Genomic DNA, 17,189 nt, shown 5'->3' on the forward strand with positions numbered 1-17,189 from the left:
GATGGATGGATGGATGGATGGATGGATGGATGGATGGATGGATGGATGGATGGATGGATGGATGGATGGATGGATGGATGGATGGATGGATGGATCATAAAACACAAGCAAGGGTTTATTTACAGCCCTCAGATATCTAATTGGTGATCAGTCCTCAAAGACAGTGAGAAATTGGTTTCTGTCAGTTAAATGTTGATAAGTATATCTCTGCTAATTGTCCCTTAGGAAATAAAGTAAAACCTTCAATCTGTGTTTAAGTGAAGTTTTGTTACTCATTATATTATTTGTGATATAGTGGATAATTGTTTTAGTTTAATTGACACAGTATTGAAATTGATCAGATAAAATATAAAGTTGGATTATTTTATTTATTAGATTGCAGAATATATTAATCTATCAAATAAGCCTGAGAATAAAGCTGTGTAACAAAACCTTATGCCTTATGATGCTGCTCCACTTTAACCTCATACAACTTTAATCCTGCATTGCTGTAGTATTTTCTCTTTATTCTATCGTGGGTCTTAATAAAAAATAGATATATCTTTCTGATGTTGAAACACCAATGCAGACTTAGACTGAAGTCAGATTTTGTTTCATGATTACATGTGATGTTTCTAGTGTATAAAAATTATTTTACTGTGAGTTTTATTGGCCTAAGAAAGGAGAGAAATGTTCCCCATTCTGTTGCAAGCGACATGCTGCCAGCTGAAGAAGGCATGCAGGTTTTCTTTAAGAGGGTGAGAGATTAGTGATTCGAATCAGCAAGCTATATCTTGGACTCTGCATGCATTCGTCGTCCTTCCCTTTCATTCAGCTGTTTCAAAAATGACACCAACCCCCCCCAAACCCTGTGTTTCTTTCCCAATTCTCATCCATCTCCAAGTGCAGTCATTTCTAGTGCAGAGAAATGTCCCCAGTGACACTGAGGGATGACGCAGGCTCTCCATCCTCTCTCTGTTTCGATAACCCTAACGATCCCACCTTCCATTTTTTCTAGCTCCAACATCATGTTTTCCCTGTTCCAACTTACAACACTCTCCCCTTCTTTTTCTGGCTTTGGTACTACCCTTTTCTCCATTTCCTCATCCAGTCTCCCTTTCCCCCTCTCCTCTCACTGCCTCCCCCTTTCTCCCCTCCTTCCCACTCTGCTTCGGCACTGCAGTGCTGATTGTGATTGAACATACACACACACGCAAGCACGCACCAACACACGCACAGAGGAGCATAGATGAGAAACAAGTACTGCAGCAGCATGCAGCAGCTTGCAGCATCTGCGGCTCAGCCATTCACGGGATGAGGGGGGGACGCTTGCAGAAAGGGAAGCAGATTGTTGCTTTACACCAGCCTGCTTGTGCATCTTAGTAGAGGTGAGAATGATGCATTTCATTTGCAGATGGCTCAAGAAATCCAGGCTCTTCTGCACTGCCTCTGCATCCTGTTCCCCCTGCTCCTCCCACTTCAACTCTTCCTCCTCCTCCTCTCTACAGCATCATTAGAAAGGACTACAGATTGACTGGGACTGGCAAGCTGTGGATGGTCAGATTTTACCCCAGCGGAAGGATTTTTTTGGTGGCTATGCTACATCTGCAGCCTGACTGTCGACTGGATTGTAACTGACTATAAAATAACATCTGAACTTACAAGGAATCTTGGATGTGTGTGAGGATCTATACCAGTGTTGTCACTGGTGCATTTCCTCCTTTTTCCTTCTGGTGGTTTTTGCTTTCTCAGAGACTGGCTAGCAGGCACTGCAGCATTAGGACCGCAAGATTCATGAAGGGGTAGGGCATGAGGACCAAGGGGCAACCCTGAGGAAGGGCTTGATAACTTCCATTGGAACCACTGCTGAGGTGCTTATCTTGATTTCTTTTTTTTTTTTTTTCAGAAAAGGGTGTCTGGTGGGGGGTTGGTGTGGGTGGTGACAGCACAGGTAACTAGGCCCTACAGTGCAAAGCGGGTGGGTTTTGTGTATAGGAGCCAGGCAGGACGTCCTGTGGGAAGGAATAAGGGCTGACTGGAACGCTGGACTCCTGATGGTGGCTATTTTTGTCTCCCCTAGCTGATCGTTTGGGACAGCAGGTGGAAGAGAAGATGCTTATGGCCCGAGACACGGCCCGGGATGAGGCTCAAAAGCTACACAGGAAGTGGCTGAAACACCAGGCCTTTATGGCAGAGCTGGCCCGAAATAAGGAATGGCTGGCCAAGATAGAACAGGTAAGTGAGGGTGACCGGGGGGGGAGTGCAGAAAGGCAGCACATGCTGAAGGGGATACAATCCGTAGAAGCAGAGTTAGGAGTGGTGAAGTGAGAAGATGAAATTCTGAGATCAGCGGCTGTTCCATCTTCACATTGCTGAGGAACATCCTGTTACAGCCTCAAGGTTATAGAGAAATCACACTGGTGTCACTTTCACTGTCACATTTGGTCCGATGTTTGGGCCTGTTTCAGCCTTTTTGCACTCAAAAGAGTTTGACTAGGAGGCTGCAGAAAATCAGAATGAGATGAATGAAATGTAAACTGCAGCAGTAAATTGCAGAAAGCTGATCTATAGTACAGGATCTATTATAGTTGGCAGTCTGTTATTGTTTTATCTCAATTGACTTTTAGCCCTTCAGCTCCATCCATGCAGAATACCCTCCATGCTGTCCAGGCTATTGAAATGTAACTTTCTATGGGATTCTACTACACTTTCCTCTAATTATGAGAGTGGATTATTACATTAAAAATATAAAATCCATTTTGTGAACACAATGTGTGATGATGAGGACTGGACTGGTATATTTTAACCACATGACTCCATGCTGTGGGTAAAACTGCTTTCATATGAAAACAGAGCAAGATACCAATCTCTTAACTGTAGCCGGAATAAAAATGAAATTGTTTATTGTGGCCATACTGATGTTATGTTCAACATCTGTTTAGGATTGTTTTGATTTTCATACCTAATCTTGAGCAGAACAAAAATATTTGCATGTCCAACCATAAATATCTGTTTTCAGCAGCAATAAATCTCTTCCAAAAGAGATGGATTACCCATGCTGTACGTTAGAGAACAGAGCGTAAGCCATCTATCTACCAGCAAATTGCAGTGTGCAGCATCGTGAAGGAGGGATGACTGTATTTTTCTTTTCTTCATACTGATGAACTTTATGTGGTAATCTCATAAACGAGTGTAGAAGCTTATCAGAACTCGATAGTGGTTGTCAGCTCATAGCTACTAAACATTTAGCTGTAGCAACTGACTATACTTAAAAAATGACTGCAACATGGTTTTTTGAATTAATTTCAGGTGTGCCCCAATTCACGACATATGTCATCTCATGAGACTTTAGGGAGTAAGTTCAGCTGACTGAATGTTTAAGAAGACCTAGGCAGATACAAACAGGTAAACAGATCCTCTGATCTTGGAAAACCTTCTGTGTTAGGGAAGGTATTGGTAAACCATATCCATGAGTTAAACTGATGAACTATGTGATGATTTCCAGATCAAAAGGATAAAAAAGAGCAAAAACACAGCCAGTAGCCATGTCAGGATAGAGACAGGTCTAAACTTCAAATGGAAATAGTCCCAACTTTGTTTATTTATATAGCTCTAATTCATAGCATGTCATCTCAGGTCACTTTATAGATCAAGATCAACCAGATCATCCAGTCAGATGGGAAAACCAGCTGATTGCATTGCCTCATTGCCTCTTCAGCAATCCCTCACACCAAGCATGCTTGTAGCCACAGTGGAGAGGAAAAATCCCTTTGAACATAAAGAAACCTCCAGTAGTACCAGAACCAGACTCAGTTGGAGCGGTCATCTGCTGAGGCCGACTGATCCCTGTGGTACTCCACAGGTAACCCTGGAGCATGAGGAAGATTTATCATTAATACGAACAAACTGAAATCGGTCAGATAAATACGATTTAAACCAGTCTAGAGCTGTTCCTTTAATCCCTACAAAATATTCAAGTCTTTCTAAAAGAATATTATGATCAAGTAGATCAAATGCAGCACTGAGTACGAACCGGACAAGTACAGATACAGGTCCATTATCTGAGACCATGAGAATATTATTAGTGACTTTCACCAGAGTTGTTTCAGTGCTATGATGAGCTCGAAAGCCAGACTAAAACTCTTCAAAAAGTTCATTATGGTTTAAATGATCGCACACTTGTTGGCAACTACTTTCTCAAGAATTTTAGATATAACAAGAATTTTCGATATATATGATCTGATCTAAGGTTTGATTACAGCAACCTTAAAAGCCTGCAGCACATGTCCCTGTTTAGGGATATATTGATCCTATTTAAACATGGAGGTGGGAATAAGATAAAATAACTTAGCTGGATATGGATGTGACACATTTTTTATGTTGCATTCAAAATCTGTTGAACAAATAAGATTGAAGTCAGGTGTTGTTCCCTTCATTCCTATGGGAATGTTAAAACCCTTTTAAAAGACCAAACTTACTGACTGTATAGAATATTCCAATAACTGTAGTTCTGAGTCCAAATTACTTGTCGCATATTTGCATCTGCAAAATGTCACACAAAAAAATCTGCAGCATGTCACACAGCACCTTTACTTTTTGAAAAGGTTGTGAATTTCATCAGGCCTTGACCACCTTGAAATGTATTTACATCTTTAAATCCCTTTTAATATTATAAAGGTGTCTGTTGCCCTTTCCCTTTGTTTTAATTATTAATTATCATTGAATACATTAAAACATGATTAGACTTTATGGATCTTTTGCACACTATGGTGGTAGTAAGCGTTCCCATAAATTATTTACTAGATACAAGAGAAACTAATTATTACAGGCTTGAAGTCAGTGACACAAAAGTAGACATGCTGACAAGAAAAAGCTTTGTTAGTTCATTGTTCCAATAACTGACGTGTAGCCTAGTACTTTGGGGCAAAAACATTTTGAAGTTGCAAATGCGTAGGATTGTAGAGAATTTGTATGTTTATTGATGACTTGGTTGTTTGGGCTGTTTTGGGATTTGATTCTATTTTTAAATATTTTTCTCCTGCGTTTTCTTAGTTTCTATTTTGATTTATGTTTGTTCTACACTCTGAAACAGTTGGACTAAAACTCAAATTGGGTTATTTCCAGCCGAACCGCTGGGCTATTATAGCACCGGCCCAGTAGTGGTTAATTTGACCAGACAAGATAGGTTGGTTTATTATAAGCCAATAGATGGGTCACAATATTAAGCTGATGCTAAGTGGAATTAAATGTAGATTTGGGGAAATTCAAACATGCATGCTTGGTGCTTGCTAATGGCCGCATAAAGTTCTTTCATGGCTAGCGTGGCATTAGTATCCGGGGGAATATAAACAGCAGTGAGGATGACAGAAGTAAATTCCCTTGGAAAGTAATAAAGTCTGCATTTGACCATTAAAAACTCCACGATCTGTGAGCAATGTCTCTCGGTAGTAGAAGGGTCTGTGCACCAAGCTTTGTTAATATAAATGCACAAACCTTTGCCTCTGGTCTTGATGGACTCATCTGCTGTCCTGTCGGCTCGATGTGTGTGGTGTCCTGTTAGCTGGATACCATTGTCCTGCAGCTGTTGTTTGGTCATGAAAAAGCATGACTTTTGAGTCAATAATCTATCCGTCATTTGTGATGGATTGTCGTAACTCATCCATTTTATTGGCCAGGGAAATGCTGGGTAAAGAGAGCCGGTGTGGTGTTAGCTTTAGCCTAGTTCGCAGCCCTCAATGCTTACCCTTCCTTTGTTTACATTCTCGTTGCCATGTGCATACACTTCCACCAAGCTGTGAGGAGTTGGCAGCCTTCGGTGTTCCGAAGATCTCTGAGTCAGAGATCGGCGATAGAAGTGTTAGAATTGTAGCTCTGAATGTTCAGAAGCTCATGTCTGCTGTAGGAAAGCAACACACTGGAGTGTGCAGGTCAGCTGGCTGGTGTAATAACAGACGTTTTTAACACCCTCTGCTGGACCAATCCATAGTTCCAGTATGCTTTAAGTCAATGACTACCTATCATGATGAAGTGCTTCAAAAGGCTGGTTAAATAACACATCATCTCCAGTCTCCGCCAAAAATTAGACCCATTTCAGTTCTGCTACTGACGGAACCATTCCACTGAAGATGCCATCTCCTCTGCTCTTCACCTGAGCCTAGCACACCTGGAGGAGAAGAGCATCCATGTGCAGATGCTGTTCCTGGGCTTCATTTCAGCTTTCAACACCATCATCTCACACCATCTGAAAGGAATACAGCTGGGTTTCATACACCCCTCGGCAATTGGCTTTTAGACTTCCTCACACACAGACCTCAGTCAGTCTGGGTTGGACAGAACACCTCTGATGTCATCACCCTAAGCATAGGCTTCCCTCTGGGCTGCGTCCTGAGCACCCTGCTGTTCACCCTGATGACACATGACTGCCTCCCCAGGTTCACCACCAATCACATTGTGAAGTTTGCAGACGGCCCCATGGTGGTGGGCCTCATCAGAGCAACAACGACCAGGACTATAGAGAAGAGGCGGAGCAGCTGGTGGGCTGGTGCAGAGATAACAGCCTGGTCCTGAATGTGGAGAAGACAAAGGAGATCATCGTCGACTTCAGGAACAACCTTTCTAACCCTGCTCCGCGGCTCATCAACAGCTCAGCTGTAGAAGTGGTGAGCAGCACCAAATTCTTGTGCACAAAATGGCACAAAAGCGTGTACTTCCTGCGGAGGATGAGGAGAGCCCACCTGCCCCCACCCATGAGGCACCTCTTCCCACCATAAAAGACATTTCATACCAGCGCTGATTTTCCCGAGCCCATAACATTATCAATTGCCCCTCCCACCCCCACCATGGACAGTTCTCCCTGCTGCCCTCTGGGAAGAGGCTTCACAATGCAGGTCCAACAGATTCTGAAGCAGCTTTTTACCCACCACCATCAGACTGCTGAACTGTTGAAAGAAACTCTAAATACAGTCAAAGACTCTGCATCACACCGATAACACCAAACCAAAAAGAACTCAGTTCAAAAAATGTTTGTCTACTGCATTTTTGCACCATATTTATTTGTCTTTGCGCTGCTCTGAACTTCCATGTAAATCCATTTTGCATCATGTTTATTCTCCAATGATTTTTACATTTGATCACTGCTGCACTTTTTGCAGAGGCTAAGCTGCTGCTCATGTACGGTCTGAAAGCTGTAAAAAAAAAACGAAATTTCATTTTGTAACACTCTGTATATACTAAATGACAATAAAAAAAATATCTAAGAATCATTCTCTTAAGAGGTATTTTTGCTGGGCAAGGAGAAATACTAGTTTGGTGGGGTTCCTTTGTCAAGGTGCATTTAGACTGAAATGGAAACAAACCAGCAAGTTCACCGAGCTGCATTTCAGATGTAGTGTTCACACCATGCACCGCATCATCCAATAGAAGGAGCTTCAGCTGCATGTGAAAAAAATCAGCAAATAAACTGATTGGTTCGTGGTTCATTAGTTCCAGTTTGTGCAGTTAAAATTATAATTTATAACAACAAAAAAGAACATGTGTTTTTACTTTTGTTTCAGAGATATTAAGGATTGTCATTTCGCTAGTCGAGAGGTTGCCATCCCAACCATTACCCTTCAAATTTAAATCAGTGGTCTTCTTTTTTATTACTACTTTAGTGCAGATTTCTGAAGGTTAAACTGTTGTTTTATTGTTCTGCTATTCAAAGAATGTTTTCTAATTTTGTCCCATGACATCACCATCCGACCAGACGTTAGGCAGTGACAGACTGAGGTCTGTGCTGGAGGTAAGGAAGGATGATGAACTTCTAGGGCTTCTTTTAGGGCTAAATTAAAACTGATTTTCTTAAAGCCATCTAAAGACCTCAGAGCATTCCTTATTTTATCCTTTGTGAAAATTATGCTTTCAACATAATGTCTCTGTCTTCCATTTTGACTGAGAAAAGCTGACAGAAAGTAAAGCTTTCAAATTCAGCAGGCACTGTTCCATTCTCTCCATGTGGTGCCGCCATTGGACTTCAGTTTTATCCAGTAGCATGAAGAGGAAATGGAGCGGTGACTGTTCTTATTTTCTCTTTTTTCTCTGCGCTTTTTGTGTAGGGATAAATTCATCATCTTCACAATGGACACCATATTCGGGATGATTGCACCTTTAGGCAGTCAGTCCAGTTCAACACAGCGGGTTGTGAGGGCAGCTCAGTTTATGAGTTTAAGGAAGTTTTATGACTAGATTTTTGGCGCAGTCAGACATTTTGGGTTTTCTGTCCTGTTAGTTTCTTTCCTAGCTGCTATCTTACAAGGGCCAGCTTGACTAGCCTGTTGTTTTAGCCGCTAAGCTATCAGTTACTTTGACAAGAGACGCCTCACATCCACACATCATCTCTGAGTTTATATACATTTCAATGCTTTAACATGAAATTTATTTTGCTCATTGGTATCTGTTCATGGTTGGATTAAGTGAAACTTAATTGATCTGAATGTTAGCAAAGAATACTGTTAAAAATCTGTTTACTGTATATATCTATGCTGCTGATTTAATGGACATTTTCATTGCAAAAGCTGAGCTAATTAACTGAACATTATCAAAGACTCTGCTTCAAGGACTTACTGGTTTTCTTCCATGTTTATTTGTTCTTTTATGTATCCTGTGTTTATTTCAGCAGTTTGTAGTTTTCCCATATTTTAATAAACACAGTAATACTGGAATAGGGATGAGTTGATTTAATAAAAGTGCACCCTAGTTTAATTGTGTTTGTTTGTTCTGTGGTTGTTTTATAACAGCGACCGATTGTTTCTAATTGCTGAATGAACTTCCTTTAGAGTTAACAAATGGAATAGACAAAGACAATGTTTTCCTTGTGATTAATGATTAATAACTCTACTTGAAATTATAATCCAAGCTATTGATATTTACTAATGAAGACATACTGGATTTTAATTCCAAAAAAGTTAAAAACAAACCACTGGACTTTGTTTTCCAAGTTTGAAGACGTTTTGTATCAAACATTGCTTAGTGCCCCAAGTTCCTGGGGGCCCCATAAAACTCCCTTTACACGTATGGTACATACAGCTATTACTTATTTGTACACATTATGTTTTCATTAAAATGCCATCAGAATGCTTATAATATTACTTAATGTCATGTCCCAGACCGTACTCAGAACAAAAGTTAAGTAGTTGCTGTAACACAGCAGTACTTGGACTAAATATTACTAAATCAGCTCCATACATCAATTAATTACAGAGTTACCAGCCACACAACTAATGTTACAAGCTCCCAACTTGGTTGATAGTTCATCCAGATACAAGCCAAGACACAGTCCCCCCCATTTAATCTGCAGTGATTGCTGAGCATACCAATATGACCGAATACAAATAATATACTCTTTTAAACCTGTTTGTGCCAGTTTCATAAAAAGTTTTCTGTTATTTATCCTATCAAATGCTTTTGATGCATATAGTAAATCAATAAACACTGAAGAGTTCTGCTTATTATATTCATAAATAATCTCTTATAGAGCATATCTCCACATATCTGTGCCCAGCCTAACATTAAAACCAAACTGGTTATCTGTAGATTTGATAACCCCTAAAATCCTGGTCAGCAGGATTAATTCAATCATTTTTCAAACTATACTGGCCAACGCTATTGTATGGTAATTATCAGAACTGCCAATCTTCCCAGTTTTATCTTTGGTGACGGGTACTAACAGGACACTTAACATAGAGTCAGATAAAAGGCCATGTATAAGACATGCCGTAAAACAAATGGAAAGTAGAGGAGCTTGCTTTGCACTTTCATACTTTAAATGCTCTGCTGAGATTCCATCCAACCCAGTGGCTTTATTGTTAGACAACTTGGAAATAGCTTTATGAATTTCACAAGGCCGGATTTTAATCTGTATGTTCAACATTATTTACAGTGTATTGTTCACTATGAATACAATTAAATAATCTACTGATTATTTCTTTAATTCACTGACATACAGTCTCAAATTATTATTAATATAAGATTCTTTCGATTGTGGAAAATAACCTTAATATGTAGGTTTTCCAACCTTCAACAGAGCGGATGGTACCTATAACGCAGCGTTAGTTGATTCCTTCCTGCTATCATCTCAATCCTCATCGGCATGCAGGGTATCAAAACATCTCACCTGGTCAGCCAGGCCAACAATGACCCTAACGGCTCCCTTTTCAGAGGCGTAGACCAGTATCAGGTTTTGCAGGCCAACAACAACCTCAACAACTCCCAATTACTAAGGGGTGGAACTGTTCTTTTTTTTCAATGTACATGTTTTCTAAGCCATAACAAGGCTTTTTTTTTGCCACTCTATAAGCCTGGAATTCAACGCTACTCCAGACATTTAGAATTGAGAAAGCTCCCTGGATGGGAAGCATATCGTCTTCAAACTTGGAAACTTGGAAAGTTCAATCGTTTGTTTTTTAACTTCTTTGGAATGACTATGACCTGGATGACTGTGAATCTTCACCAGCATACAACCGGTCCAGACGTCCAGTAACACAGGTAATCAAGTCAATAGCACCCGGTATTTCAGCAAATGTTTACAAGTAAAGGTTTAGTTATACCTCTCACAGACATCGCACAAATTGCTTTACAAACAAACTTCATAATCAAAACGGTAAAACTGCATAACAGGGGTCAGATCAGGAAAGAGGCCAAAAGATATTTAAGGAGGAACACATTGTTTTGGCAAATTTATACAATAAAGCACCAATAATTTTAGTAACCTCTGATCGGTGTAACAGGATGCCATTTCTGGTGGTGCTTTATCTGCTATTCACCCATTCATACACAAATTCAAACACTGATGATGATGATGATGATGATGATGATGATGATGATGATGATGATGATGATGAGTAGGAGGATAAAGAGGAGGAGGAGGATGATGATGACGATGAGAATGAGGAGGATGAGGAGGAGGGTCATGATGAGGATGAGGAGGATGATGATGGAGATGATGAAGATGTGGAAGAAGAAGAAGATGATGATGATGATGATGATGATGATGATGATGATGATGATGATGATGATGATGATGATGATGATGATGATGATGACGATGAGAATGAGGAGGATGAGGAGGAGGGTCATGATGAGGATGAGGAGGATGATGAGGGAGATGATGAAGATGTGAAAGAAGATGATGAGGATGATGATGAGGATGATGGGGAAGATGATGGTATTTAAGGGTTACTTCCTGTAAACTTGTGGGTTGCCAGTTTGATTCCCTGCTCCCCATCTTGCCTGCTGGTCATGGTCAGGAGGCCCCATGGTGCTGAATGTACTGCAGCCTTACTTCTATCAGTCTGCCCCAGGGCAGCTGTAGCTATGATCAAGCTTGCCTGCCCTCAGGGTTTAAATGGTTGAATTAGTGAATAGAGTGCTTTCTAAAATACTATTGATCTAGCCCTATATACATACAGGACTTTTAACATTAATAGTACTCTCTGAGAAAACTAAGAGTCAAGAGCATGGAACTTATATCTCTAGTCTAGGTCATCACGCCATCATTTACTGGAGTAAAATGTAAATAGACGCCTTAACTTTTTTTTTTTTAACTAAAGGAGGTATGAGGGTTCTGCCCTCTGCTTGGTTTTAATTTTAGATTCTTTATTCTGTGTCTTTGTAATAGATTTCTACCAGTTCTGAGTACTTTGGTTACCCTCTGTTGCCCCCTTGTGCCTTTTTTCTTTCCCCTTTGCTTCCTCCTATTCGGTCTTGCCCACACCTGCTCCCAATCTGTTGTTGAGCCTGTCTTGGTTCAATCTCCCCATATACACACCACTCTGCAGTCACTCAGTGCTAGATTGTTGTTTTGTTGTTCCCTGGTCTATGGCTTCCTATCTGAGTTTTCCCTCATGTTATTTTTGGTTCTCAGTATTTTGGATTTTTTTGGATTTCTGCCTAAGTTGCTTCATTAAATCTGCAAGACTTACCTCTGCCTCCTGGTCTTTGCATTTGGGTGCTCAAAAACCTCCACTCAACTGTGACAGCAGCCTCGATCCATGCAAAGGTAATATTAATCAAAAGCAAAAATGAAAGGCTATTGAAAACCTTCAGCATATAAAAGCTTAAACAGAACTGAGTTTAAATACTTCCTAGAAGGATTGCTGCACAACTCAACAATGATCCTGGGTAAAGTTTTAATTCTACTTTTCCTATTGTTTAGAACATACAATATAACCAAGCAGTCATTAGGAAAGTGTGCATTGAAATGTAACTGTACCCTACTGTTCTTTGGTTCCATTTTCCTTCAATCCTCAGGGTGATGATTTGGAAAAAACATCTGAACATAAAGCAAAATATAAAATGACAAATTATATTTAAATGTGCTGATAACTGTGCAAAAGAGTAATTTTGGAAGCACTCATTGTTTTTATTAGATAAACCCTTTCATCCCACCTACTGTTCAGCATTGCTGTGTCAGCATCACAAGAAAGCCAGCAGATTTTGGATGTACGCTGCTGCCATTGATTTATCTGTGCTGGACTTTAAATTTTTCACAATGTTTGTCATGAGCACCTTGAACATTTGATTTAAAATTGGCCATCAGATCCCACTGATCTCTTGGAGTGCAGCACTACGTCAGCCTCTCTGTCCTATAAACGTGTGCCTTCATTCTATAGTCTGCTTTTTTTTTTTTACTTCTGCTCTCCTCCTCCCACCTTTGATTATTCTCTTTCTGCCTCACCTCCTGTGTTCGTGAAGCCGAGAAGAGGAGGAGGAGGAGGAGAGAGCAACCTTCTTTCTGCTGGCTCTGCAATATGAGAGGGAAAGCAAAGCTGAGAAAGGAGCATGAGAGGGATGCAGGGAGAGTGTGAGTGCTAGCAGCAGTTAAGCAAAGGGCCTGTGCCAAGAGAGGAAATACAGCACTGCATTATGGGAGAGAAAGCATAGACTTCAGCTCCACCTGTCTGAAACATGTTAGAACAAAACAGTAGCTAGAAGGCACTTTACTCTGCAATTTTTTTATTTGAGATGGAGAAAATATATTGCTTTTTATGCTTGACATTGCAGTACACCAGAGTGGAGGAGTCTCTGGAAAAGGTTTCTCTCACAAAAGACTATCCTACAAGCTACTGTTATTTCCTCCACATAAAATTTTATTCAGGTCTATATTATTTATAGCATGGGTCCTTTTTGGTCAGCCCAAGGCCAAATGTTGCTCTATTCAGCTGCTTCTCTGCCAGCAGGGAGGTCCCCTGCAGTAGGATGGACAGGTGTTGTGCCCAGCTATTTTAGGCTCTCATTCTGTTTCTTCCATCATCTGCATTCTCTTAGATACTTTCTAGTTTGCAGGATTTCATTGACAATACAGAGAAATACACAGGCTAATATTATACAGGGCCTCACAATCTCTGTTACATTTCTGTGTAAATTAACTAATTCACTGACATACAGTCTCAAATTATTAGGTTGAAGGAAATTCCATATATATTTTTTTATTAATAGAAACTGGTGTCTATTTGAATGCAGCACATCATCCTCTGAAACCCCTTCTAACCAGTGCACACACTTTTTTCAGACATTAAAATTAAGCAAAGTCCAGCAGGTAAATGCAGATCTTCTGAGGGCTTTGTGTTTTGTAATAGAACATTAGAGAACTCACAAAAACAGGTCAGTGGGAAAGCAGAGCTAGGGCCCAAAGTGACTCTGGAGGAGCTGCAGGGATCCACTGTTCATGGAAAAGAATTTGTTCACAATACTGGATGTATAACTTACTAATACAGTATGGCCTTTGTGGGTGTTGTTAAAATCCAGAAGTGCTGCTTGCTTTGTCTTCTAGTTGGAGCCCAAAAAATTATCTAGAGGTCTAGGGGTCATATAATGATTGTATAGGGAATTTAGTGAAGGTCCTCAAGGTCTCTGAATAGGGTGTGTAACATCGGTTAGACGGAAAATGGTATATTTGCTGTTCTATGAGCCCTAATGCAGGCCTGGTTAAGAGCCCTAGAATGAAATTACAGGTTTTCTTCCTTATGCTGATGAATATTTAGATGAGCTGTGCGCTGATTGGTTGGATTACAACGAGCAAAGCTGCTGAGCAAATACGCATCATAGCAACAAGCACTCACTCACTGTAATGGTAGGGTAACCAGACGTCCTCTTTTTCTCGGATATGTACTTTTCATACCAAAAAAAATAATAATTCTGGGGGGAATTTCAAAATCATGCAGGATTTTGGTCGACTACAGTGCAGCACTTAGTCGAAACACACCGGGCATTCGAACCAAGCCATCAGCTCCGGGGCTGGTCCGGCTGAGGGACGGACCAACCGAATCCGACAGAGCAACCGAACCTGACCCGGTGACGGCAGCCTTGACACAGGCGGCTGAGTGCTTCCCCCCGCCTGCCTTACCAGCCCCCCTCCTCTGGCTGACGATGGGTGGCTCATTGCTCTCTGCTGAGGTCCGGTCCAGTCAGCGCCAGCAGTCGACACTTCATACCCTCTCAATGTAGTAGAAAAACTTCCTTTTTTTTTTATGTGTTTGTTTTGGTTAGGTGTATTCACTGTGATGCAGAGCCTCTGACTTAATTTAGAGTTAGTCCATGGTGGGGGTGTGAGGGGTCAATGATGATGATAGAGGCTAGGGACACACAGCGCTGGGATGAAATGTCTTTTATGGAGCGAAGATAAGCCCTGATGATCCTCTCTGCTGTTCTCACCATCCTTTCCAGTCCGAGATGCTGCAGCCTCCACACCATACAGTGAGACAGCTGTTTAGAACGCTCTCTATGCTGTTTTTGTAGAAGGTTGTGAGAATGGGTGGGGGCAGGTAGGCTCTCCTCATCCTCCACAGGAAGTACAAATTGTTCTGTGCCCTCCTGACCAGTGAGATGGTGTTTACAGTACAGACGAGGGTGTCTGTGATGTGCACCCCCAGGAATTTGATGCTGTTGACCACCTCTACAGCTGAGCTGTTGATAAGTAGTGGAGCGTGGTTAGGCCAGTTCTTCCTGAAGTCCAAGATTATCTCCTTCGTTTCTCCACATTCAGGTTCAGGATCAGGATCAGGTTGTTGTCTCCACTCCAGTCCACCAGCTGCTCCACCTACTCTCTTGTTGTCGTCTCTGATGAGGCCCACCACTGTGGTGTCGTCTGCAAACTTTACGATGTGATTGATGGTGAACCTGGGGACGCAGTCATGTGTCATGAGGTTGAACAGCATGGGGCTTAGGACGCAGCCCTGTGGGAAGCCTGTGCTCAGAGTGATGACATCAGAGGTGTTCTGTCCGACCTGGACTAATTGAGGTCTGTTTGTGAGGAAGTCTAAAAGCGAATTGCAGAGGGGTGTACTGAAACCCAGCTGTTCTAGTTTTCCTATCAGATGCTGTGGCATTATGGTGTTGAAAGCTGAAGTCCAGGAACAGCATCCCCACGTGAGTGTTCTTCTCCTCCAGATGTGCCAGGCTCAGGTGAAGAGCAGAGAAGATGGCGTCCTCAGTGGAGCAGCTTTGTGGGTAGGCGAACTTAAATGGGTCGTATGTGGGGGGGAGACTGGAAACAATGTGTTCTTTAACCAGCGTTTCGTAGCACTTCGTCATGATAGGAGTCAGTGAGACAGGCCGGTAATCATTGTGTGAGTTAACTTGAGGCTTTTTTGGGACTGGAATAATGGTGGCAGCTTGAAGCATGCATGCACTATGGATTGGTCCAGTGAGGTGTTAAAAATGTCTGTGAGGACACCAGCCAGCTGACCTGCACAATCCTTGTACACCTGCCCAGGTATGTTATTGGGGCCTGGAGCATTTCTTGGGTTGACTCGCATCTCTCCGAGTCTTCCTCACTTCTGCTATGTCAAAGTTGAGTGCGTCCTCCCCCTGGTGTGGAACAGCTTTCACTCAAACCTTCTAAAGAAGTAGTTTAGTTCATTTAGGAATTCGGCATCAGCTGCCCCCATGGACGGGGAGGGTGTGTTGTAGTCTGTTATTGCCTGTTTGCCTTGTCACATCCTCCTGGTGTTGCTGGCGCAGTGGAAAAGATCCTGGATTTTCTGGCTGTGGTTCTGCTTCGTTGATCTGATGGCACGGTTTAAGTTGGCTCATGCTGTGGTGCTGACGTCCTCACTGCATTTATTGATGTAGGTTGACACAGTCATGGCATACTCATCTATATTTATCTTCTTATCAGAGGTTGCTGCAGCTCTGAAGATGCAAAACTGGTAGTTATACCACAGGAGAGGAGCGTTATAACTAAAGATCTGCTGCCCATTTTACTTTTAGAAATTCTAGTAACCACTAGTAAACAGATGAAAGAAGGAAATTCAATTAAACTCTTTGATATGGGATTTAAAGGACAGGTCCTGATCAGAAATAACACCATGATTTTTCACTTTTTTATCTGAGATCAATTCAATGCCATCAACTGATGTGACTGACTAATCAGCTTCTTTTTCAAAGACTAACTTCTGTTTTGTGTGCATTCAGGAGCATAAAGTTAAAAACTACTATACTATATTATACTATACTATACTATGCTATATACTATACTATACTTCTATAGTATCCTATACTACTATACTATATACTACTATACTTGACTATATTATGCTATAGTATGATACCTGTGGCGGATACAGACGGGACGTTTTTTAGACGAAAAAATGTTTGCTAGATACTTCGTTATATTAAGATTAACAGCCAGTAGCTGTCACCTACAACGGCTGATGCCGGTGCAGCGGTCCAGACCCATCCCACTTCCTCTGCTCCACCCTGCTTCTTTCCGGAGCGCCTGCCCAAACCAAAGCCTACAGCCTCCGCGGTTCCTCCCGTCTTGCTCTGCTCCGACTTCCTTGAAGCTTGATTCATTAATATTTGATTCATGGAGGGAATAAAAATGCGGTAATGAACGCTTAATTTAATATGACATATTTAAAACTCAGCATCAATCTCATGTTTCTGCCCAAACATTTTCTCTTCGTGGTAGATTCTTGTAAAGAAGATGATTAGGATCATACAACAGTGGTTTGTTTTCTACTTCCAAACTCAGCATCTCTTCATCCATGCCTGCGATAAGAAGTTTGTTTTGCAGTTGCCTGATGCGCTCTTGGAAGCTGTTGTGACTGGATTTGATTAAACTTTTAAGCCTCTTGGCATAAAATAAATATTTTGCTGGATATGAGAAATCTGCTTCCTGTTATATTGAAGTACCAATAGTTTGCATCCACACCTGTTTTAGTTTTTGGAAA

At 41.3% G+C, this 17,189-nt stretch overlaps 1 protein-coding gene across 2 annotated transcripts in view; it reads left to right on the forward strand.

Moving 5' to 3' along the window:
* The first annotated feature begins 1,227 nt into the window (after positions 1-1,227).
* Positions 1,228-17,189, forward strand: part of LOC107091389 (spectrin beta chain, non-erythrocytic 4-like) — a 60,746-nt gene continuing 44,784 nt past the window's right edge. The window contains exons 1-2 of one of the 2 annotated variants that reach the window (XM_015385261.1): positions 1,228-1,850; positions 2,060-2,214. In XM_015385261.1, the coding sequence (XP_015240747.1) occupies positions 2,092-2,214 (123 nt within the window). In that variant the 5' untranslated portion in view covers positions 1,228-1,850; positions 2,060-2,091. The other variant, XM_015385262.1, reaches the window with a different exon arrangement.

This window comes from Cyprinodon variegatus, unplaced genomic scaffold (assembly GCF_000732505.1).
Source record: "Cyprinodon variegatus isolate N-32 unplaced genomic scaffold, C_variegatus-1.0 Scaffold334, whole genome shotgun sequence".
NCBI lineage: Eukaryota > Metazoa > Chordata > Actinopteri > Cyprinodontiformes > Cyprinodontidae > Cyprinodon > Cyprinodon variegatus.